The 25,105-nt window shown below is 37.2% G+C and overlaps 1 protein-coding gene across 1 annotated transcript in view; it reads left to right on the top strand.

Moving 5' to 3' along the window:
• LOC136853608 (uncharacterized) overlaps positions 1-25,105 on the top strand; it is a 94,216-nt gene that overhangs the window by 66,181 nt on the left and 2,930 nt on the right. The window contains exon 2 of the mRNA XM_067129372.1: positions 23,342-23,544. Within this exon, the coding sequence (XP_066985473.1) occupies positions 23,342-23,544 (203 nt within the window). The remainder of the gene's footprint in view (positions 1-23,341; positions 23,545-25,105) is intronic.

Here is a 25,105-nt window from a genome sequence, read left to right as displayed (position 1 = left end):
TTTATGCTCTTATTGCCAAATTAATGTCTGCATATGTTGTTATGGCGATTATGTGTATGTTAGGGTTATTATTAAAATATTTAGATACATTGTATAAACACACACATGCACAGTCGTTAACTCCTGTGTTCTATCATCGATAGACCGCAATTCGATCCCACGTGGGAGAAGCGTTTTTGGCCATGTTTCCTAAAAATCCATTGTGCCTCTCTTGACCCAATCATTGAATCATGCACCTGGTGGTGTGTCGACTGAGTTGGGCCGCAACCTCGGTATGAGAGGACTTGGAGAAGGGGGCGGGGATAGCACCCCCATTCAAAAAAAAAACCTAAAAAGTGAAATGTTACTATATTCTGGATGGAAAAAGTGTATGGTAAATATTAAATGCTGGTATATATCTATGCAACCAAAGACTTCAGACTGATGCCAGGCTGAAAGCTAGCCTGCTCTTTAAGAAAGAATTTCATTTTATCCTTCCGTTCCCAAAGGATCCTACTACGGATTTACGGCTTGAGGGGGGGAAAGTTATAGGACTCCTGGGACAAAGTAGAGGCAGCCTAGATTCCAAGAGTCCTGTCGGAGAGTGGGAAAGGAACTTGATCTAAACATTCACCCTTTTTCATAATATTGACACTATCTGAGCATGCCTAGTGTTTACGCTTGTAAATGTCCATGTAAAAAAAAGTTCTGAATTTCCATAATATTTTGGTATGGACTCGTTTGTCTTCTGGGAGATCCTGTTTGTATCTGAGCTGCTTTCTCTCGAGTCTCTTGCTCTTCTTTAACCCAGTCTCGAGAAAGGTGGTCCTCCTTGACCTTTTTGGAGGGTACCTGAGGTTCGTTCTGGCACTCTGTTGTTTGTCTGAAAAGGACCAACTTACTGGTGAAGGTTTTCTGTAGATGTTTTCCGTATACGGAAATGTAGTTTTTTTTATTGTTTACAGGCAAGGGTTAATTTCTTTCCCTATAGTGTAGAAAACGACTTATTCCTTTCTTAGAATCTACAAATTTACTTATGTATTTATGACGTTTATCTTAAGACCAATCTCTAGATAAAAAATACATTCTATTGAGCAAGGGTATCTGAGAGAGAGAGAGAGAGAGAGAGAGAGAGAGATTTCCGAAATAAAAGGTAACTTCGATTGAACATTAAGAATTGATTTACTCTTGTGATGTTGAAGACCTCTATACAGACACAAAGAGAGAGAGAGAGAGTTTTCCGAAATGTAAGGGAACTTCGATTGAACACTAAGAACTGATTTACTCTGGTGATAACGAAGATCTCTGTACATAGAAAGAGAGAGAAAGCGCCCCATTATCGTAGTCACCACTAATTCCGCTCTCTCTCTCTCTCCTTGTTTCTTTAATAACACTTTCGGCAGCCGGTTGCGTCGTCGGGGTCTTTAAATGTTAGGTTAATGCTTCGCTCTCATAAGACGTCAACCACTCTTAATGGCGTGACGCTTTTCATTAGTGACACACGCTTTCTCTCTCTCTCTCTCTCTCTCTCTCTCTCTCTCTCTCTCTCTCTCTCTCTCTCTCTCTCTCTCTCACATAAGAGCGCTTGTATACATTCGCGTGCGAACACAACACAAATATATATATATATATATATATATATATATATATATATATATATATATATATATATATATATATATATATATATATATATATATATATATATATATATATATATATAGAGAGAGAGAGAGAGAGAGAGAGAGAAAGCTAAACTCAATTTATAATAATGGGCCTTTCTTTCATCATCTCCCATCTTTGTGTCACGTCTTCCATTCCTCGTTTCAAGCTCTCTCTCTCTCTCTCTCTCTCTCTCTCTCTCTCTCTCTCTCTCTCTCTCTCTCTCTCTCTCTCTCTCTCTCTCTCAAAAATTAAAAAAAAAAAATATTGAAAAGCCAACCCCCTAAAATCTGGGCCAGAGTAATTCGATTTGAACGTTTGCCTAAAACCTCAGCAGAGCCGCCCACGGAAAACGTACAAAGAACTGAAACATTTTTAAACGTTTTGAGAATTTTTTTTTTTCCGCTTGTTTGTTCTGTCTCGAGATAAAGCAGCGAAGGCTTACGCACACAATCGAGATGTTTTTGTTTTAAGTATTTTTTTTCTTGACATTTTTTTTTTATATTTGGTAGGTTATTTTTTCCTCTCTGTCTCCTTGATTATGATGTGAATATTTATTCCTCAAGGCACCGGTCTCCTGATAGGGTTTGGGTGAAGTATTGGGGAAAAATGGTGACTTCATCTATATATTAATTAATTAATTAATTAATTAATTTATTTATTTATTTATTTACTTACCTACTTATTTACTTATTTACCTATTTATTTATTTATTTATTTATTTAGAGATATCGTGATGTTTTTCATCTAAACAACTATGGCTACTGCATTGCTTGAGTTATTGTCGTAATCCTTTTGAAAGGTTCACATTACTGCTCTAATGTCCTAGAAATCAGTCTCTCTCTCTCTCTCTCTCTCTCTCTCTCTCTCTCTCTCTCTCTCTCTCTCTCTCTCTCTCTCTCTCTCTATATATATATATCTATATATATATATATATATATATATATATATATATATATATATATATATATATATATATATATATATATATAGATAGATATACGTCTTATGATTCCGATAGTAAATAAAATCTTAATGTTGAGTCGAAGTTCCTTTCTATTTTGGAAAAACATCCCTTTACGCATGAATATATATGGGCTATACGCCTAATTAACTCCCAAATTCCATCATGGCCCTTCCCCCCCCCCGCCCCCAACTTCCCCTACATAGCAAACAACAAACAGGGCGACTGCTGCGATTCGCCCAGATGCATAATTCGCCCTTCCTGAAATTTATTCGCTTTCTGCAGGCGCCGTTCCCTCATCTGATTAACACCTGATTCACCTTATCTGCTGTTGCATTCATTAGCAGGCGCGTGTTTGCTTATCATTATCGATAGGAGTTTTTTTTTTTTATTTTGTACGCTCGGGAATGCAACAGGTTGTTTTTGTTTTTGTTGTTGCGCGGTCTCTGGTCTCTCGAGGCTTGTCTGCTGTGTAGATGTTGTTGTTTATGTTCTGTTGTTGTTGTTGTAAGCGCTAATATTTGCTGTTATTATTGTGATTGTTTCTATATTCTTTGATGGGTGCCGCCCTAGTATCTTATAAAGGCTCCCACCGATGTTGGAATATCGTGGGTGCTATAAGATTCTCTCTCTCTCTCTCTCTCTCTCTCTCTCTCTCTCTCTCTCTCTCTCTCTCTCTCTCTCTCTCTCTGTAGACGCCTTCATTATCACGAGGACAAATCAGTTATAAATGTTCAGTCGAAATTCTCTTTTATTTCGGAACTCTCTCTCTCTCTCTCTCTCTCTCTCTCTCTCTCTCTCTCTCTCTCTCTCTCTCTCTGAGACTTCACCCATATTTGATAAACACACACAGAGACAATGCAGCGTCTATTCAATGCGCTACCAGCTCATCTGAGGAACATAACAGGAGTGAGCGTAGATGTGTTTAATAAATAAGCTCGACAAATATCTAAGATGCATCCCAGACCATCCAAGACTCTCTCTGGTAGACATCAAAGGCGCCTCACACTGAGGGACCTGGGGCAACCCGAACGAATTGTAAGGTCTGTAAGGTAAGGTCTCTCTTTGATAAAACTGTAGAAATATACAATCACAGTACAATGAATGCTGACGGGATGTGTAGTATCCTGGACAATATAAATCTCTCTCTCTCTCTCTCTCTCTCTCTCTCTCTCTCTCTCTCTCTCTCTCTCTCTCTCTCTCTCTCTCTCTCTCTCTCTATTTGATAAAACTGTCGAAATATACAATCACAGTACATGGAATGCTGAAGTGTTTTCTTATTATATTTTGTATTATATTTTAAAGAATAATTACGATATCAAAGTGATTTCCTCCTAAAGTTAGATTGCATTAGTGCAACTATCCATTAAAAGTAATAGTTACAATAAAGGTATATGAATTAATTGCTTTAAAAATTACTCCTTAAAAACAGTTCTGCTGAGTAAATGTTAAAATATTTAATACAAATTAGTGAAAAATTTGCGTTAATCTCTGCTTTGAGAAATGGAGGGGAAATATCGTGGGAATATTTTAGCCGGATAATATTAGCGTAAAAATTACCCAGCCTCAGATATACACACATAAATAATTTCATACCATTAGAGATCAGACTAGCATCATTCCTCATTGCAGAGTTCTCTCTCTCTCTCTCTCTCTCTCTCTCTCTCTCTCTCTCTCTCTCTCGCTCTCATTTTCTAAATAATTTCTTAACTTGAAGCACAGCTTCATACCATTAGAGATCAACCTAGCATCATTCCTTATTGCAATTCCGTCCTCTCTCTCTCTCTCTCTCTCTCTCTCTCTCTCTCTCTCTCTCTCTCTCTCTCTCTCTCATTTTCTGAATGATATCTTAACCTGAAACAGAATCATTCCATCAGAGATCATTGAATTCCATCCTCTCTCTCTCTCTCTCTCTCTCTCTCTCTCTCTCTCTCTCTCTCTCTCTCTCTCTCATTTTCTAATGCAAATGGCTAGAGATAAACCACTTGTACGGAATAAGTGAGACGAGGGAGTTGCCAGATAGTCAATAAAGATAGACATTTCTGATTGGTCGGAGCGGCGCCCAGCCTTGATGAATACTGATGTTACATTGGCCAAGAAAGCAAACTTTCCGCCAATCAGGGACTGTGATAGACCGGCTTTTGGGGGGTGGGGGTTAGGAGAGACCCCGGTGGCTTTGTTAATTTGTAGTGGAAGTATATTTAGGGGTTTATTTATTTATTACTTCATTATTCATTCATAATTTGGGGAAGGTTCCAAGGTTCCCATTCATTTCGTAAGTGGGTCACGCTGGGTGTTTTCCTAGGAGGCTGTTAGTTTATAATTGGCTCTAAACAACTTATTTTCTCCTCTCTCTCTCTCTCTCTCTCTCTCTCTCTCTCTCTCTCTCTCTCTCTCTCTCTCTATCGATGTTCGTTTATGATTTTAGCAACCTGAACTTTTTGTTAATTTTGATCACCATCGTCTGTTAATATGTATTACAAATACGTAAAGCCAGTTTGCAGGTATCCTCCTCTCTCTCTCTCTCTCTCTCTCTCTCTCTCTCTCTCTCTCTCTCTCTCTCTCTCTCTGTCTGTTTGTTTTTGATTTTAGCAACCTGAATTTTGTGTTAATTTCGATCACCTTCAAATGTCATATGTATTACAAATACGTAAAGCCAGTTTGCAGAGATATCCTCTCTCTCTCTCTCTCTCTCTCTCTCTCTCTCTCTCTCTCTCTATGTTCGTTTTTGATTTTAGCAACCTGAATTTTGTGTTAATTTCGATCACCTTCAAATGTCATATGTATTACAAATACGTAAAGCCAGTTTGCAGAGATATCCTCCTCTCTCTCTCTTTCTCTCTCTCTCTCTCTCTCTCTCTCTCTCTCTCTCTCTCTCTCTCTCTCTCTCTCTCTCTCGATGTTCGTTTATGATTTTGGCAACCTGAATTTTGTGTTAATTTCGATCACCTTCGTATGTCATATGTATTACAAATACGTTAAGCCAGTTTGCAGGTATCCTCCTCTCTCTCTCTCTCTCTCTCTCTCTCTCTCTCTCTCGATGTTCGTTTATGAATTTGGCAACCTGAATTTTGTGTTAATTTCGATCAATGTCATATTTATTAGCCACATTAAGCCAGTTTTCAGGTATCCTCCTCTCTCTCTCTCTCTCTCTCTCTCTCTCTCTCTCTCTCTCTCTCTCTCTCTCTCTCCTTTTCTGTCTATACCTATTCTTTTCTCTTGATTCTCTCCCCAACCTGACTTATCACCTCTCTCCTTTTTTTCCTTCGCTAATCATCTTCCAATGCCGTACGTGACTTGAATATGCATTTCCGGCCTAATTTGTTTCATTTTTCATTATTCCATTTCATTTTTCATTTTTTAAAAGGTTTATTCTTTCGAGTTATCTGCCAGCTCTTCATTTTTTAAGTACGGAGGGAATTTGCGTATTATGTTGTCGTGAGAGATTTCTGTTATCAACGGCTTTGTCAGTTTTCTGCAGTAATTATTGATAATTTTATATCATTTGTCAGTAATAATTGTTGATAATTTTATTAGGGGAAATTACGAAGCTGGGATGGTTCTCCGGTAATCACATTATGCTTGTAAATTAGGAAGCGAGGAGCGAACGTATATAGACTTATTTGCAGGGTATATAGACTTATTTGTAGGGTGATATATCATTCTCTTATATTTATTTTTATTTTCTACATATTTATTTACTTGTTTATTTATTATTATTATTATTATTATTATTATTATTATTATTATTATTATTATTATTATTATTTTATTTTGCTGCTTCAACTCTTTGCTGATGTAATTTTCCAAGCCAGGAGGACGCACATTAAACTTATAAATAAATTAAGAGTCCTAAAATAATAAATGTGGTGGGCCAACTCAAGAACCGAGAAAACGAACATAATATGGATAAATAATACATAAAAATTGCGCTCATTATTAAGAACAGAAAGTGTCAGGAAACAAATGAAAGTGTATGCAAAAGAATGCATATGATTCTTCTGATATTTATTTTGAGATATATTTTGAACAGAATATCAGATCATTCTCCATATCCTAATTCGGTTTTCATGTATGTGACATATATTTCTTTAATATTTTCATCTCTAATCCAATACCTTGTTCCTTATGCGTTAAGAAATCAGACCACGGCTGCTTATTATTCCTAAAGAGCTTTTATTAATGACCTTATCGAAGAAAGTTTCTCGACTAATTCTAATTTCATTCGGACTTTTAAATAGGTCCATTGGTACTGCGAGGTAGACTCCTGTTTTCAGTAATGGAATTGGGATTTATTTATTTATTTATATTTAGTGAGGTATTTTTGCTTTTATCTTTTTTATTTAGTAAATAAAGATAATTTTTTGGTAAGGAGGGGTCCATGACAATGGCGAGTAATTGATAAGTGGTTTAAAATGATGAAAAATGTTTAGCATATTTAATGAGATTTATTGGACATCGTTAAATTGTACGTTTTGTGAATCTTCTTGATGTTGTTTAGACTCGAGCATGCGAATTATGCTAGCGTGCGATCGATGACAGTTTGATGACTTATATAGAAATGTAACTTTTTCCAGTTACATACATACGTACATAATATTACTGTATATACATATATACATACATACACATTATATATACTGTATATATATATACATACATGTATATGTATACGTCTTCCGAAATAAGACCTTTAATCTAGCTCCACGTCCCTCTCTCTCTCTCTCTCTCTCTCTCTCTCTCTCTCTCTCTCTCTCTCTCTCTCTCTCACACACACAACAAAAGAAGCTTCCTGGTGCACTGATCAAAAGACAGAATTCCATTTCTTAACAATAGTATTTTGAATGAACCAAGTGTATCCGTAAGTTTTTGATGTATTGTATTTGGGGATTCTTTATCAATAGACATAATAAGAGTAGATTTTTTCTTTTTTTTTCAAAATAGTGTTTTCAAGTAGAATCCAAAGCATACCTTTACGTTTTGTTAAGGCCTAATGTGGACGTCTTATATCAGGACTTACTTGAGCGAAAGGGGGTAAGTAATAAAACAGAATAGTTCGATTAAAGGCTTCTTCATACTGCACAATGGAAAAGGGATGTGTTTAACTGCTTGGTGTTGACAACCTTAATACGTTTTTTGCTGATGGAAAGCGATTCTTCGTTTTCAGACGTTTTCCTTTAGGTGTTATGTCTTTGTTGTTTTTGGAATGTTTACTTCTTTTATTGGAGAGGTTTTCATTATGGTAGTCGGATGATAGAGAGAATATTAAGTGGGGGCGTTCACATGCTTGAATGTTTCGTACAAAATCGGATTTTATTGTGTTTATTAGTAAATCTGACGCGCTCTTCGTTGATCTAGAACTGTGTGGTTTTAAGTAAGTGGAGAAGGAGGGTTAAAACGTTTCCCCCTAAGTGAAGAGCGGTTACAAGTGTATGAAGAAAAGGTAGAGGAAAAAAAGAATGAGAACACTTGATCCATTCAGAACTATTGTTGTAATTGGAGTCTAGCGGTTATATGTTCGTATGAAGTGGTAGTTGAACGCAACCCGTACCCTTCCTCCTTCAGTACTTAGCTGATTAAAGATACAGGTTTGCTTGTTCAGTCGCCTTCCATTAAAAACACACACACACACACACACATACACAGACGCCCACCACAAAACGAAATAGAATTTCTATCCATTTTCTTTCGAAAGGTTAGTAATAAGTTTGTCCCCACCGTATGGTTTTGATAAATATTTTATAATGCAAGATCCTTGCCAGCAGGATGATGATAAAAAAAAAAAAAAAAAAAAAAAAAAAGTGGAGGTTTTGTTATCGTTCGGTTCGGAAGGCACGCTCCAAGGAAGTATTTGAAATATTATGGGAATTTCTCGTAGATTTTGGATAGCGCTTTTTCCCACAGGGGAGTCACGGGGGAATGTTTGACATTTTAGAATTAAAACGGTATAGATTTTTTCTACGCTTGAAGTGTTTTTATAAATGTTTATGCGATTCAGCGACTTCATAACTTCACATTTATAACTTTACTTTTTTCCAGTCTTGAATGACTGATTGAGATGTGACGTCTATTAGTCTATATATTCTGTAATTTCATGTTGTATTTATCAGGAAGCAGTTAAAAATCAAAGTGGTTACAGAACCGGACGTATAATTTTGAAGGGATGTAAAATCTTTCATTTCAAAATTGGCGAGTCTTAAATCTTCACACAGTGATACTCAGAGGTAATTACACTTTTTATCGGACATTAACCGTGAAAGGTTAGAGGCTTGTGAAAAGAAAGAACATATATATTTTTTTATATTTGCATTTTCCTTATCACTGTAAGTTAGAGATTTGTGAAAAGAAAAAGAGAAAAAGTGTATGTGTCACTTTCTGATTTTTTCCTCGTCACTGTAGGTCATTTCTCCTTTCAGATAATAAACATTGTCTTCTTCGTCTTTGCTTCTTAGAGATTTCAGGGATTCCAGACCTGTCGATCGGACGAACGTTTGTAAATCCTGCACACTGCAGCAGCAAGAGGCTTTAGGACTGTTCTCTTTCTCGTGCTTTAATCTCATCGTATTGTCCTTCTTCTTTTCCTTTTCTCATTCTTTTTCTTCCGTGCCTTCAGGCTCGTAGCATTGACCTTTCGAAAAACGCAGGGTCGGCCTACGTAAAGGCATGTGTACCTCGCGGTTAACTTTTGCATTGCAAACACGAAAATAAAACGGAGATTTCGGCCGGGCCCTTCCCCGAATTCATTAACCTTTCAACCAGACTCAATAACCGCGGCATTTTACGAACGGAGAGATCTTCCAGCCCTCTTGGCTATCGAAGAAGTAAAAAATAAAAAAAAAGTATTAAAAAGGTACATAATTTTTTGGTAATAGTTTCAAGATTTTCAGATGTTTACCCCCAAAGCAATAAGTTTGTGAAGTGGGCTATTTACGGCTGTCTCTCACTTAAATTTGATTTTTACATACATTTTTATTAATTTATTTGTTCATTTATCTGATTTTCTAATAACTTATCTCTTCTTTCTGTATTTTTCATTCCTTTCTGTTACTTTTTTCGAATGAACACCATATTCTTTGGAAGCTTGAATTTCAAGTCAGTGCCCGCTTTGGACTTGTTCCATATGAATAGGGTTAATCTGCTGAGTAACTGTTATAATAATAGTTTTAGTTAAAGTTCCTTGCGTGAAAGATAGCAACATGACGGCAGAAATATTTATAACCTCACTCACTGTGACGTTATAAACACAGATTACACATTCCAGTTTTTTTAACTGTATTTTGAAAGTCAGTATTTTCAGCAGAATTCTTGCATCTGTATAATGCAAGGATCCTTCAATGTGCGGACCAGAAGAAGGTGAAATTCTTTTCTGTACTCAGGATGATAGACGTATGTCACTGAAAAATATGACGCTGAATGTTGCACGAAAGATAAGAGACTTGTATATTTGTATGATATACATCCTTCTTTGTACTAAATACTTAGTGCTTTTTATGTACGTGTATGCAGATGATTAAATAGCTTTATTGGTCCCTGTGTGTATATTTACAAGGCGTACATGATTGCTTTCATTAATCTCTCTCTCTCTCTCTCTCTCTCTCTCTCTCTCTCTCTCTCTCTCTCTCTCTCTCTCTCTCTCTCTCTCTCTCTCTATATATATATATATATATATATATATATATATATATACATATACATTTATATATTTATATATATAAATTATATATATATATATATACATATACATTTATATATTTATATATATAAATTATATATATATATATATATATATATATATTATAATATTTATATCTATACACACTTACATCTATATGTGTGATCTCTGTGTGTGTGTGTGTAGTTACTAAGTACCTATTTTTTCTCTTACAGAATATTTTTCCTTCATAATAACAAACACTACATTTACCCATCGCTACGCCTTTGTGATTACCACAAACACACACACACACACAACACACACACACACAAACACCGCAAACACACACATAAACACCACAAACACCGCAGTCCTGTTGTGCTGTCGCATTCTGTCTCTCGTCGGTCGCTTTTGTCACGACGAATGAGTCAATCAAGGACTGGCAGTCACGGGGCTTCTCTTATTATCTTTATGCGTCGCTGAGGTGTTCGTTTTGGACAACATCTGAGGGATGGTTTCAGTACACCTTCTTTCCCTTCTTCTTCTTCTTCTTCCGCCCCCACCTCTCTTCCTGATAGGATGGAGTTCTCTCTCTCTCTCTCTCTCTCTCTCTCTCTCTCTCTCTCTCTCTCTCTCTCTCTCTCTCTCCAACGAGTAGTTATCGCTCTCTCACGTCTTCTTTTTAGCTGTACCCTCGACAGTCACCTAACAACCAGGTGCATAATTCCCTTTTAGATTAACAGAATTATTCTGGATTTTCGGAGATCGAACTTAGGGTTTGAGGGCTTGAGACAAAGTTTTCCCAATGCAGTTATTGATTGATGAATAGATACTGCTAAATGTCTCTCTCTCTCTCTCTCTCTCTCTCTCTCTCTCTCTCTCTCTCTCTCTCTCTCTCTCTCTCTCTCTCTCTCTCTCTCTCTGTGTGTGTGTGTGTGTGTGTGTAGTTACTAATGTACCTATTCCTTACATCATCTCTTACAGAATATTTTTCCTTCATAATAATAAACACTACATTGATTATGCCTTTCCCGACAAGGGAGACACAAAACACACACACACACACACACACAAACAGCAAACACACACATAAACACCACAAACAAAGGTGCTTTTTTTCCTAATGCAGTTATCTTTATGCGTCGCTGAGGTGTTCGTTTTGATCTGAGGGATAGTACACCTTCTTTCCCTTCTTCTTCTTCTTCTTCCTCCCCCCACTGTCTTGATAAATGTTATTCTCTCTCTCTCTCTCTCTCTCTCTCTCTCTCTCTCTCTCTCTCTCTCTCTCTCTCTCTCTCTCGAGTAGTTATCTCTCTCATCTTAGTCACCTAACAACCCAGTACATAATTCCCTTTTAGATTAACAGATTCTGGAATTCTGATTTTCGGAGATCGAACGTAGGGTTTGAGGGCTCTCTCTCTCTCTCTCTCTCTCCGTCTTTGTCCCATGTCCACTTAATTCCATTCAGTTGCCCTCGCCTCTCTCTCTCTCTCTTTCTCTCTCTCACTTCTTCTCCTCCTCCTCCTCCTTAGAGCGAGTGGGATCAGATGTATTTTGGAAGTTCTTCAACTGTTTTATCGGTGCCTCTAATCATCTTTAATTGGGACAGAATGCGTAATGAGAGGAAGGGGAAGACGAGGGAATATTCGCCAGACTTTGGGTCTTGTGTGTGTATGCCAATGATTCTGTTATGTATAAGTCTGTGTTTTGTGTGTGTGTGTGTATGTGTGTTTGTTGGGTGGGGAGATAGGTTCGCATACACATACAAATTGGCGCTTTCATATATGAGCGTATTTTTGTATCTAGTTTGTTTTTGTTGTGTGTGTGTATATATATATATATATATATATATATATATATATATATATATATATATATATATATATATATATATATATATATATATATATATATATATATATATATATATATATATATATAGTTTTACACTCTCACACTGTGCATGCATTTACTCAAGCGTAGTTCTTACTTTGTGTGTATGTGTGTATATATGTGTGTGTGTATGTATGTATGTTTACATGCATAAACTGCTTGTAGTGAAAGGATGGACGATTTCTTCTAGTTCATTCTGTGATGATGCATTGATGTAATCTGTCGCCAACTCATTTTAACCGTAGTTCTTTTTGAATACACAGTCAGTCTTCGTCCAATAGTGCATTTACTCTTGTACTCGTACAGCATTATTTCGGATTAACTTCCATCCCGATTTGCCTCACTTTTTATTTATTTATTTATTTTTTTTACTTTCCTTCTAAATCTGTAACACCTCATTACTCAGAAAGGTCACGCATCTCTCCCTCGCGATTCTTGATGCTCAGCCTTGTCGGATGTTTGTGGTTTCGTGACGCTCTTGGATGCTCATTTGTTTCCACCAATCTGTTTGGCGTATGTTGTGCAAAAGTGCAAAAAATTAGTGGGCTTTGAGGGAACTCGTCAAGTATCTGCAAGGCATGCCTATTTTTTTTATTATTATCATTTTTATTAAGACTGAAGGTTACAGTTGGTGTGTGAATAACACTTGCTTTCCCATCACCCAAGTCAAGTAGGGAGCCTTTTAAGTGTAAGCAAGGTCGCACTTACTCACTACACTTTTTAAATGTAAGTTGCAATTAATTGTTATTTGACTTTTTTATCAAGCCGCACACTGTAGATTTGACACAAGCACTGTTCAGTTTTCCAATGTGTGCATGAAAAGCATTAATCTACGCCAGTGCACAGAGCACCCTGCGTTTCCATTACCATCGTTTTCCTGTGCATTCAGATGGGATTACGATTCATTTCGCCGCGGTTCATTCAGGCACAACGCGAATGCTCATGCCAATTTCGTAAACGTCTTTACGTTAACGAAGTGCAGCTGTGTAGAATTTTATATTTGTGGCCTAGTAGAATGTTATATTTGTGCCCTTATAGAATTCTATATTTATCGCCTTATAGAATGTTATATTTGTGTCCTTATAGAATTTTATATTTATCGCCTTATCGATTGTTATATTTGTGTCCTTATAGAATTCTATATTTATGGCCTTATAGAATTTTATATTTGTGGCCTTATGGAATTTTATATTTGTGGCGATATAGAATTTTATATTTGTGGCGATATAGAATTTTATATTTGTGGCATTATAAAAGTGTATATTTGTTTCTTCATATAATTTGTCCTTAAGCCCGTGTCTGCATAGCGTCAGTAATCATGCAGGGAGGCACGTCCTTTCTCCGAAATTCTGGGCCCAATGATCCAGTCGTCCATGGCTGTCTAAACAATGGACAGATTATCTCCGGTTGATGAAACGTCCTTACGTCTACTGTGTCCCGAGAGGTTGTTGCTTTATGCATCACTCGTGTGTGTGTGTGTGTGTGTGCATGGTGTGTGTGTCATCATGCAAAGGTAGTGAGATATTGCATGTATGCGTCATTGTACTGTCATAGGCAAATCATACCGTTCAGATTTCAGCATAGGGTTTGAATCGTTGCTTGGAATGGTTAAAGTAAAAAAAGCCATTGTATAAAACCAAGTTTAAGTGGATGAACGTAAAACAGGAGCTTCTGAAGGGGACCTTAGTGAATGTCGAAAGGTTCTCCTTTTTCAGGAGGAAATCGTCATTAGTAATATTCTATGCCTCATAGTTTCACCTGAAGAAGGAAAACTCCACGGAGGATGAACGCCATATTTCAGTTACCAGTGTCGTTCCTCTGTAAGTGATAAAGTATATTCTTCCTAATAAAACTACCCAGTTTGGAACTATTTTCCTCTTCAAAGAATGATGAACACTGGCGAGTTTTGGCAGAATGTAGTGATCTTGAAAAAGCAGTTATTAGAAAGATAGAGAAACTAAATAAGATTGAATCCAGCTAAAGCATCTATCACTTCCAACGCTAAGATGAACGATACCAATAATATTAGCATATTTATCATAATCTCAAAAATCTACCATGAGTGCATCACCTGTTGGAACCTACGTCATCACTTGAGGCACGGAGTCAATAAAAGCGGAACTATCCCAAGGCACCAAACCATTGCATTGTCCGGACTTCGGAATCTCTTAATATCGAGTCATTGTCTCGGTGTTTTTTCGCCCATTGTCTGCCTGTCATCCATTTATGAGCTCTTTGTCATCCCGTTTGGGTGACGCTGCTTTGCCCCGGGCCAAGGAAGTCGTTTAGGCTCATCGATCTCTGCTATCTACCTGTCCTCTGCTGTGGAGGAATGTTTTCTACTGTCCTCTGCTGTATTAGAATATTTTATACTGGCCTTACCTGCAGTGGAATGTTTTCTACTGTCCTCTGATGTAGTGGGATATTGTGTGCTGTCTTCTTCTGTAGTGGAACATTTTTTACTGTCCTCTGCTGTAGTGGAATATTTTCTGCTGTCCTCTGATGTAGTGGGATATTGTGTGCTGTCCTCCTCTGTAGTGGAACATTTTTTACTGTCCTCTGCTGTAGTGGAATGTTTTCTACTGTCCTCTGATGTAGTGGGATATTGTCTGCTGTTCTCTTCTGTAGTGGAACATTTTTTACTCTCCTCTTCTGTAGTGGAATGTTTTCTACTGTCCTCTGATGTAGTGGGATATTGTGTGCTGTCCTCTTCTGTAGTGGAATGTTTTCTACTGTCCTCTGCTGTGGAGGAATGTTTTCTACTGTCCTCTGCTGTGGAGGAATGTTTTCTACTGTCCTCTGCTGTGGAGGAATGTTTTCTACTGTCCTGCTGTAACGGAATATTTTATATATGTTTTTTTCGGCGCTAGGTAATCGCCCATATTTTCGCGGCCAGATATGAATATTAGTTATCAGAAAAGGTTGCATAACTAATTATAAATAAGAGTTGGTATTTTCAAAAAGAATATAACTAGTTATGCAACCTTTTTCTGATAACCAATCTCATGTGGCCACGACAGTTACTGAAAATCGTCTGCCACTGAAAAAACATATATAAAATTCAACTACAGCAGAGTGCAGGGTTGCAATATAAAATATATATATATGTGTTTGCGTGTGTATATATACTTATTTATTTATTTATATTCAAGTTGAGGGTACTACCTCTGTGGTGCTGTTGCGAAGTAAAAATTGAAAAAGTATAATTAATAGTTTTCAGTCATTTGAACCAAACTTGTTTGAAGCATTACGAGTGAGGAATTGGTTCTTTAGAGCTCTATCATAGCCTGTCTTTAACACCTTGATGTAAAAATTCTTTAATTACTGTAATTCATTTATCAAAATTAAGACACTGAGCATCTTGTGTAAAAATTCTTTAATCACTGTAATTCTTTTATTAAGATTAAAGACACTGAGCCGCTTGTGTAAAAAATCTTTAATTACTTTACTTCTCTTACCAAGATTAAGACCTGTAACCACTCATTTTCCAAAAAATAATGATGCCTTTCTGAAACTGATTTTTTTTTATAAATAACAAGACTGTGAAATTGGAGGTTAAGTGATGAGTGTTTATCTCCTGCCTGACTCGTGTGCTTTTTACGTAGCCAAGTCAGATGAATATGCCGATTTTTCCACTTCATGTATACATACATACATATATATATATATATATATAGATGTGTGTGTGAGTGTGTGTAATATATATATATATATATATATATATATATATATATATATATATATATATATATAGATATATATGTATGTATATATATATATATATATATATATATATATATAGATATATATATATATATATATATATATATATATATATATATATATATATATATATATATATATATATATATATATATATATATATATATATATATTCTATTATCCTTCAGTTGGGAGGTTTCTTTGTTAGGATGTGTATTCATTAGCTTTGTGCATGTAATTAAATATTTTTCCACATTGCTATGCTTCCGTTCATATTCTTTTTCATGTATCTTACCCTCCACCCTCTCCTAACAATTGTTTCTTAGTGCAACTGCGAGGTTTTCCTCCCGTTGCACCTTTCAAATCTTTTTCCTCTCAATTTCCCTTTCAGCTTTGAATGACCTCATGAGTCCCAGCGCTTGGTCTTTGGCCTAAATTTAATATTGCAGTTAATTTCTGTGCAATACGTTTATATAAGAAAAATAATTTTAGAAAATCTTGAAAACTCCAAAATCGTACAACAAACGTCTGACGCTTTTAAATTCAGGTTAAAGAGACTTACAAAGTTCTTGAATAACATTCGCTCTATCTCGACTGACGTTCCTCGGCTTAGCCGCTGTTTATTATTAACTCATCGAAGGGAGATAAAAAAAAAAAAAAAAATCCCAACGGGCCACATTTTCTGGATCCATTTACCTTTCGTTTTGGAAAGTGAAAAGAAATATTTACCGAAAACCGTCCGGGGGAAAGTATATAATGTATTTCCGCCCCTCAAACCTGCCTGCTGTCTTTTTTCATTTTCGGTAATACCGTCATTATTTTCTCTCTCTCTCTCTCTCTCTCTCTCTCTCTCTCTCTCTCTCTCTCTCTTGTGCGTATGTGCATGTGTGTGTGTCTGTGTGAGAGAGAAGACAGATAGATAGTTAGAGAATATTTTATTCTCGCTTTGTCGACTACCTGTGTGTGTGTGTGTGTGTGTGTGAGAGAGAGAGAGAGAGAGAGAGAGAGAGAGAGAGAGAGAGAGAGAGATTGAGATAGAGAGGCCTCCTCAACATAGAGAAGCTCTTAGTGAAAACTTTCCACCAAAATCAATTTAAAGTTTTCGTTAACATGACACCCTAGGCAGATGTATTTGCTCCTCTTTTTTTTTTTTTTTTTTTTTTTTTTTTTTTTTTTTTGTCACGTAGGAAATAGATTCAATAGGGGCTGGATTCAAGACTTCCTTTTTTCTTTTCTTCTTTCCCACCCTCATTTTCTCTCTCTGCCAAACATTAGGATTTTCATTCCTTTGATGCTTGTTTAGGCGAGGGGTCTTTGCTCTGGGTTGGGAGGAGTTTGTGGGGGGGTGGGGGGGCGAGATTGTGGGCGTCAAGTGCCACTGGTGTAATCAGAACTGACGCCCAGGATCTTAAGTTTTAGACCTTTATATTTGGGGAAGTATTGTAAGAGGTAAAGGAAGGTGGTGTTGGAGTCCGCATCAACGCAATTCGTATGGTGGAACTTTTTATTTTACATTATCTAGAATTACTTTCTTATAAGCTACAAATTTAGTTCTAGAGATTTTGAAATAACTTTTGCGAATCTTATTTTTTTATTTCATTAGAGCAATTATCTAGAATTACTTTCTTGTAAGCTGTGAATCTTATTTTTTTACCATTTACAGTATCTAGAGATTATCTAGAAATAACTTTAAGCTATGAATCTTATTTTTTTACCATTTACATTATCTAGCAATTATCGATTATCTAGAATCTTATTTTTTTACCATTTACATTATCTAGCAATTATCTAGAATTACTTTCTTGTAAGCTACGAATCTTATTTTTTTACCATTTACATTATCTAGAAATTATCTAGAATTACTTTCTTGTAAGCTACGAATCTTATTTTTTTCCCATTTACGTTATCTAGAGATTATCTCGAAATTACTTTCGTATAAGCTGCAATTTTTTCTTTTTACATTTACATTATCGCGAAGTTATCTAGAAATTACATTCTTATAGGCGACAAGTCTTAATTATTTTTTCGCCTTTCCGAACCACAATCTTGTTTAGGAAGGAGATATGAAAGATTGAATGTTTATAGAGTTCGTAATTAGTTCAACTATCTTGCTAGAAATGTTTCATAGTGATGTCTGTCCGATGTAATGAAGCACTGAGTAGAGTTCTTGAGAGAGAGAGATTACCAGATAGATTATACAGTCCTTTTTAAACTTGCTGATTATCACCTTTTAAGTCCTTTTAAACTTGCTGAGAGAGTGAGAGAAGCAGAGAGAGAGAGAGAGAGAGAGAGAGAGAATGATTGATTTATGTAAACTGGTGTCACAACATTTATGGTCACTGGCGTTAGAGAGAGAGATAGTTTATATAAGCTGGTGTCACAACTTCTGTGGTCACTGACAAGAGAGAGAGAGAGAGAGAGAGAGAGAGAGAGAGAGAGAGAGAGAGAGAGAGAGAGAGAGATTGTTTTTATAAGCTAGTGTCAAACTTCTGTGGTCACTGAGAGAGAGAGAGAGAGAGAGAGAGAGAGAATTGAGCTTAATCGTCAATTACTTTGTACATTTTATTCCTAAATAGTATACAAACTGCAATTTGTAACCATTTCCTGAAATTGGAACTAGGTTGGGAGTATGAAATTGGTGCTGGACCGGAAGTGAGAGGCAGGAAATAGGCAAATGGACCACCGAATGGACCAGGGGTCCGGTTCGAAAACCTCAAAAATAAAGGGCATGTAAATTTTGATTGCAATTACCACCAGTCTCTCTCTCTCTCTCTCTCTCTCTCTCTCTCTCTCTCTCTCTCTCTCTCTCTCTCTCTCTCTCTGAGGCTTTTCGGCAAGAAAGATTTATATAATTTTTCGTTAGATATTGTTTGATTTTTATACTCTTCTGAATGAAATTTTATTTGGTGAATTAAATTTTTATGTGCTCTCTCTCTCTCTCTCTCTCTCTCTCTCTCTCTCTCTCTCTCTCTCTCTCTCTCTGATGCTTTGTTGTTCATCCTTCTTTTTTTTGTCAATAAACACTTCTATGATTTTTGTGCTCTTGTGAATACACATTTATATATTTTAATATTCTCTCTCTCTCTCTCTCTCTCTCTCTCTCTCTCTCTCTCTCTCTCTCTCTCTCGATGGAGGCATTCATCTCTTCCAGCGCATTATTGTTTGAGTCTACTAATCCCCCTTAATACCACGCGTCCAGGTATAGAGCGCAGTGAGTAACTGCAGCGGCCCCGCAAATTAGGCTGAACTGGCGTGAAATTGCTGGTCTTTAGACAGGTGGAGGAGGCGAGAGAAAGATCGCTGTAGTTACCTGGCTGTATTCTTAAACTTTCTTTTTTTTATTTATTCGTGTAGGTACCGCCTTTACGCTCCTGGCGGAGATCGTTTTATGAAAGCGTACTGGGTTTTATCGATGGGTTTTATAAGTGGTTTTGCGATTTAGAGGTATGCAGAGATTCGACGGAGATGCGCCGTTATGGCCTCTGTAACTCTCTCCAGGCTGAAATCATAGTTGGGTCCGGAAGATCGTTCTTTTAAGGTTAAAGCTTTAGTTGGTGAGATCTTAAACCAATTTTGGTAGCTGGCTGAATGACGGCCTTGTAATTCTTTCCAGGATAAAATCCGCTCTTGCATTACTTAAGGTTCTTTGCAGCGTCCCTTCGGCCCCCAGCTGCAACTCCTTTCATTCTTTTTACTATACTCCTTTCATGGTCTCTCTCTTCCATCTTATTTTCCTCAATTCTCTCTTAACAAGTGTTTCATAAATTCATAGTGCATCTGCGAGGTTTTCCTCATGTTACACCTTTTAAAGGCTTTTTACTCTCAATTTCCCCCTCAGCGCTGAATGACCTCATAGATCCTAGTGCTTGGCCTTTGGCCTGAATTTTATATACCACTCCATTCCTCACATCAGAATTAGACGTCTGTCTATCAACAGGGATATCTGTTTTCATTTCCTTTTTGTCAGTCTGACGCCCCTTTTCATAAACACCTTCTTCTTCTCCCTCTTTATTTTATTTCCGCTTCCACTTTCGCTCCCGTAACAAGCAAGCAGAAACCGTAAACGTATTTCGGTGTTTCGGGAAGTGCATTAGACAGCGAGGTGTGTGTGTGTGTACGTGTGTGTGTTTGTGTGATTAGCCTGCCTTATCCTGGCTTTTATGGCGTCTAATGAGGGCTTAAGGGCCCCAAATGGCCCCGCCGCCTGTGATAGCAACAGATAAAGGGCTTTTGCGTCAAGCCTTTGTCTGCAGGAGGGTTTGTTGCGTTTGTGAGTGCTCGCTGGGGGCGTTTGTTTCAATTGCTTCACAAGGAAATGGAGAACAAACACTGTTGGGATGTCCATCGTAAAAATTTCCGTAGCCCGAACTAGGTCTGCTGGTTTTCAGTTGCAGGGGTTAATTTAGGACATTTGGTCCCTTTTTTAGGACATTTGGTCTCTTTTTAGGACATTTGGTCACACTTCAAAAGGGCGTGATTTCCGGAGAAAAATAAAAAAAAGCAAGATAACGAATGAATTGGAAAAGATGATTCAGAGGGACAGTAGGAAATAAGAATAGGAATATTAATCCTCTCTTTCGGGGAGTATTGTGAATGGAAGTTTGGACAAGAGCTTCTGATTCATAGAAATAAAATGTGCAATTAGATACCGTCACTGAGGCAGCACTGAGGAAGTAGATATCATTATGGAATTGTTCTCTGCAGTAAGGACATTTTTAAAGTGAGATAATGTTTTTGTTTTTAATTCAGCAGCTATTTAAATTAAAACGAGAATATATATATATATATATATATATATATATATATATATATATATATATATATATATATATATATATATGTGTGTGTGTGTGTGTGTGTATGTGTCTGTGTGTGTGTGTGTGTGTGTGTGTGTAACTGTAATAGCCACAATGCCTCTTAACTTCTCGAATTCTTCGCACTTTTGGATACGCTTGTCACTATAAGATCCTTAGATCCACATGCAAGAAATTTGAAGTAAATTCCGATGTCCGGCAGCAGGACTCGAACCCACATCCCAAGCATCAGCGCGATATATATATATATAAATTCGTAATTTACATTGTTAAAATAATGATCCACGTTAATAATTGAAAAAAATTACTTGATTTTAGCTCTTCATCCTGAGGAAACCCTAAGATACCCTACGTGTTAACGAAATGAGAGAGTCTCCTTCTTCCATGTCGATACTGAAATTTGGCCGTAATTGGGGAAATCATTCCACGGGTATCGGCGAGGCTTGAGTCTTTTCTCAGGCTTCCTGATATTTAGGTCTGATCGAGACTTGTCTTCATAATAATATAATAATAATAATAATAATGAGGATGATGATGATGATGATGATTATTATCATTATTATTATTATTATTATTATTACTTTTTGATGTTGCTATTATTATTATCTCTCTCTCTCTCTCTCTCTCTCTCTCTCTCTCTCTCTCTCTCTCTCTCTATAAAAATATATATATATGTGTGTGTGTATGTATGTATATATATATATATATATATATATGTATATATATATATATATATATATATATGCCTGCTTACAAATAAATAAAAATTCCCCCAATTCCCCCAACGGCACTTTCCAACGTTAAATCACAAATTGACGAATTCCATTTTGCAATCATATTCCGTCTCGTGTCTCTCGTTAGACTTCATTCGTTTCGCATGAAGGAAAGGCGCCCTCCTGTGGCACTGGTAGGACCTCCCGATAACAAAGGACCCCCTGAAGCCTCGCGTTTCATCAGCGGTTACTGTCGGCTCGAAATGCGACCGTTTGTCCGCAAAGGCTAATGTCGAGGATAGAGAAGTCTCCCCTCTACCAGTGTCTGGCAACCCCGCATCCGTTTTCTGTTGCCGTTTTCTGTGTCGCGTCTGAATGGCGTGATAACTCGTATTAGTTTCGTGTTGGAAATCATGCTGTGAAAAGTGTTGATTTTGCACTTTCTGTTTGTATTGGTGATGTGTGTGTGTATATGTATGTGTTTGTATATATGTACGTTAGAGTTGGTTTGTTCCGTCTAGTGTAATGTATGTCGGTTTGACAGGTGTATGTATATATATATATATATATATATATATATATATATATATATATATATATATATATATGTATACATACATATATATATATATATATATATACATATATATATATATATATATATATATATATATATATATATATATATACATATGTATATAGACACACACACGAAAAATTTCTAGATGTATAGCCAGTATGAACACATTCGGAAAATATTTATGTCCGTTTATGCACGAATGCATACTTTCCATACACGAAACATACATAGCTACTCTGCACACACAGAAATCTCACGTATGGCAGAAGACTCAAGTGTTGATACAGTTTGAATGATAAAAGGCACACAATACTATGATTCATTAAAGAAAAAAAATACTCCAAAGAAAAGAATATTAAGAAATTTCCTTCTCAGATCCAGAAAAATGTGAACGTTAGCCCCGATCTCCGAAACCCTTTATTGACCTAAGCGTTTCGGTCGAAAGTCCTCGTTGTGTTTACATCCCGACTGCTTGAGGAGGATTTGGGGATTCAGGCATCCCCACCTGTACTCGGTAAGGGGACTCGAGGACTCTGGCCAAATGGCTAATGAGGCTGCATTGAGAGATGATTATTATTGGCTTCTTGAAGGAGTACTTGCTTTCTATTTTTCTCTGAGGCTTTGAAAGCGCTTTCATCTTTTTATTCTTCTTCTTAGCTTAATACGTGGTTGGGGTCGCTGTTAGGGAACTTGAGTGTTCTAGCTGAATGGCTAATAAAGGTGCCCTGATAGCGTATTATTATTGGGTTCTTGAAGGAGTATTTGCTTTCTATTTTTCTCTGATTTTTTCAGTCGCCTCCTCCTCCTCCTCCTCCTCCTCCTCCTCCTCCTCCTCCTCCTCCTCCTCCTCCTCCTCCTCCTCCTCCTCCTCCTCCTCCTCCTCCTTCTTCTTCTTTTTTGCATAATACGTAGTCGGGTCGCTGTTTTGAACGAGCCTCTCCCGACGGCTCACCTATTCACCCGGGCTTGGGAAATTTAAGGGGTTGAATTAAATCTTATTTTTTGTCTTCGGTTTCGACTTTCATTTCCAAACTATTGACAAAGGACTTGACTTTTTCACCTGTGGTGATGTGTGACAAACGAATCACATGATAAAGTGATTATAATTATTCATATATATATATATATATATATATATATATATATATATATATATATATATTGTTATGTGGGTAGATAGATAAATAGATTCGACGACAGTATTTCTGATCTGAGCATACGAGAAACAGGAACAATTAAAGCACGACTTCATATCATTATAAAGATTTCTAACCCATTATTATTTATTTGTTTATATACGTATTTATTTATTTATTTACTTATTTATTTCTAATCCTTCTGTCTTTTTTCTGCTCTCAGGATCCTGCTCCCAGTACGGCCACTCCTGCTTCGGGGCCCACGGCAAGAGAAATGGCGACCAATACCCAGCTCTGGAGGCTGGCCCCCTCTACCCAGCAGCCAATCAACTCTCTCCTCTGGAAGTGAAGGCCCAGGAAGAAGCCCTGTCATTGGACGAGCCAGCCGTCTCCAGCCCCGAAATCATTGCCAACGTCCGCAACTGGGTAAGCCTTGGTGTATTTAATTCTCAACTGTCGAATTCTACAAGCTTGGGTATACCGTTGGTAAAGCTTAGATGTGAATTTCCCAAGGTATTTAATGTAACGAAAGATATTACATGGGAATATAATATGTGTGTGTGTGCTTGTTTTTGTGCGCGTGCTTTCACAGGCTTGTAGAATTGCGCACACGCATCTCTACGTTTGCGAAATATTATTTGGGAATATAATGTGTGTGCTTTTGTTTTTGTGTACCTGCGTTCACAGGCTTGTATAATTGTGCACACGACTCTGTCTACATGTAGTACATGGTAAACTGATTAGTCTCTACAATAAACTATGCTCTGAGATAGGGTCAGTTGAACTACATTATTATTATTATTTTTTTTTCAGAAGGTGAACCCTATTCATATGGAATAAGCCCACCAAAGGGGTTATTGACTTGAAATTTAAGCTTCCAAAGAATATGGTGCTCATTAGGAAGTAAGCGAAGGTAAAGGGAAATACGCAAAGAAGAGATTTCACTTAATAAAAAAGGAAAAAGTAGATTAATAAATAAATGTAAATGTATTAAAATGCAAGGGGAATAGCATTAGGGTAGTAATGCATTGCATCGTCACAAAAGTCACTCCTCCTGATGGACCTGAGGGTCCATTGGGTGAACTTGAAGGTCCTTCTGGTGGCCATGATGATTTCTCAACCTGGTGGACATAAAGATCCTTTTGGTGAAAATGGAAGTCCTTCTGGTGGAGTGGACTTGAAGGTCCCTCCACTTGGTAGACTTGAAATCCTTCTGGTGTACCTGAAGGTCCTTTTCCTGGTGGACCTGAAGGTCCTTCTGGTGTACTTGAAGGTCCCTCCACCTGGTAGACTTGAAGATCCCTCTGGTGGACCTGAAGGTCCCCTCTCCTGGTGGACCTAAAGGTCCTTCTGGTGGACACCGTAGGTCCCTCCACCTGGTGGACCTGAAGATTATTCTGGTGGACTTGAGGGTCCCTCCACCTGGTGGACCTAAAAGTCCTTCTGGTAGACTTGAAGGTCCCTCCACCTGGTGGACCTAAAGATCCTTCTGGTAGACTTGAAGGTCCCTTCACCTGGTGGACCTAAAGGTCCTTCTGGTAGACTTGAAGATCCCTCCTCCTGGTGGACCTAAAGGTCCTTCTGGTAGACTTGAAGGTCCCTCCACCTGGTGGACCCGAAGGTTCTTTTGGGGAACCTGAAGACCCTTTTGGGGAACCTGAAAGTGCGTCCACCAGGTGGACCCGAAGGTCATTCTGGTATACCTGAAAGGCATACATCCGGAAAACGTCTGCCATAACGAAGTATGAAATGACCCACTCAGTGAGTGTTAGAAACGCCTGGAAAAAGTAGAAGAAGACGTCGTCGTTCAGAGGTTTATTTTTCTGTGTGTGTGTATATATATATATATATATATATATATATATATATATATATATATATATATATATATATATATATATATATATATATATATATGTATACAGTATATATATGTCAGATAAGATCTCAAAAAATATGCGTGTCTTCGACATCGAAGAAGAGACTG

The sequence above is a fragment of the Macrobrachium rosenbergii genome, chromosome 27, assembly GCF_040412425.1.
Source record: "Macrobrachium rosenbergii isolate ZJJX-2024 chromosome 27, ASM4041242v1, whole genome shotgun sequence".
NCBI lineage: Eukaryota > Metazoa > Arthropoda > Malacostraca > Decapoda > Palaemonidae > Macrobrachium > Macrobrachium rosenbergii.
Note: the sequence above shows the minus strand (reverse complement) of the source record. Positions and strands in the feature narration are given on the sequence as shown.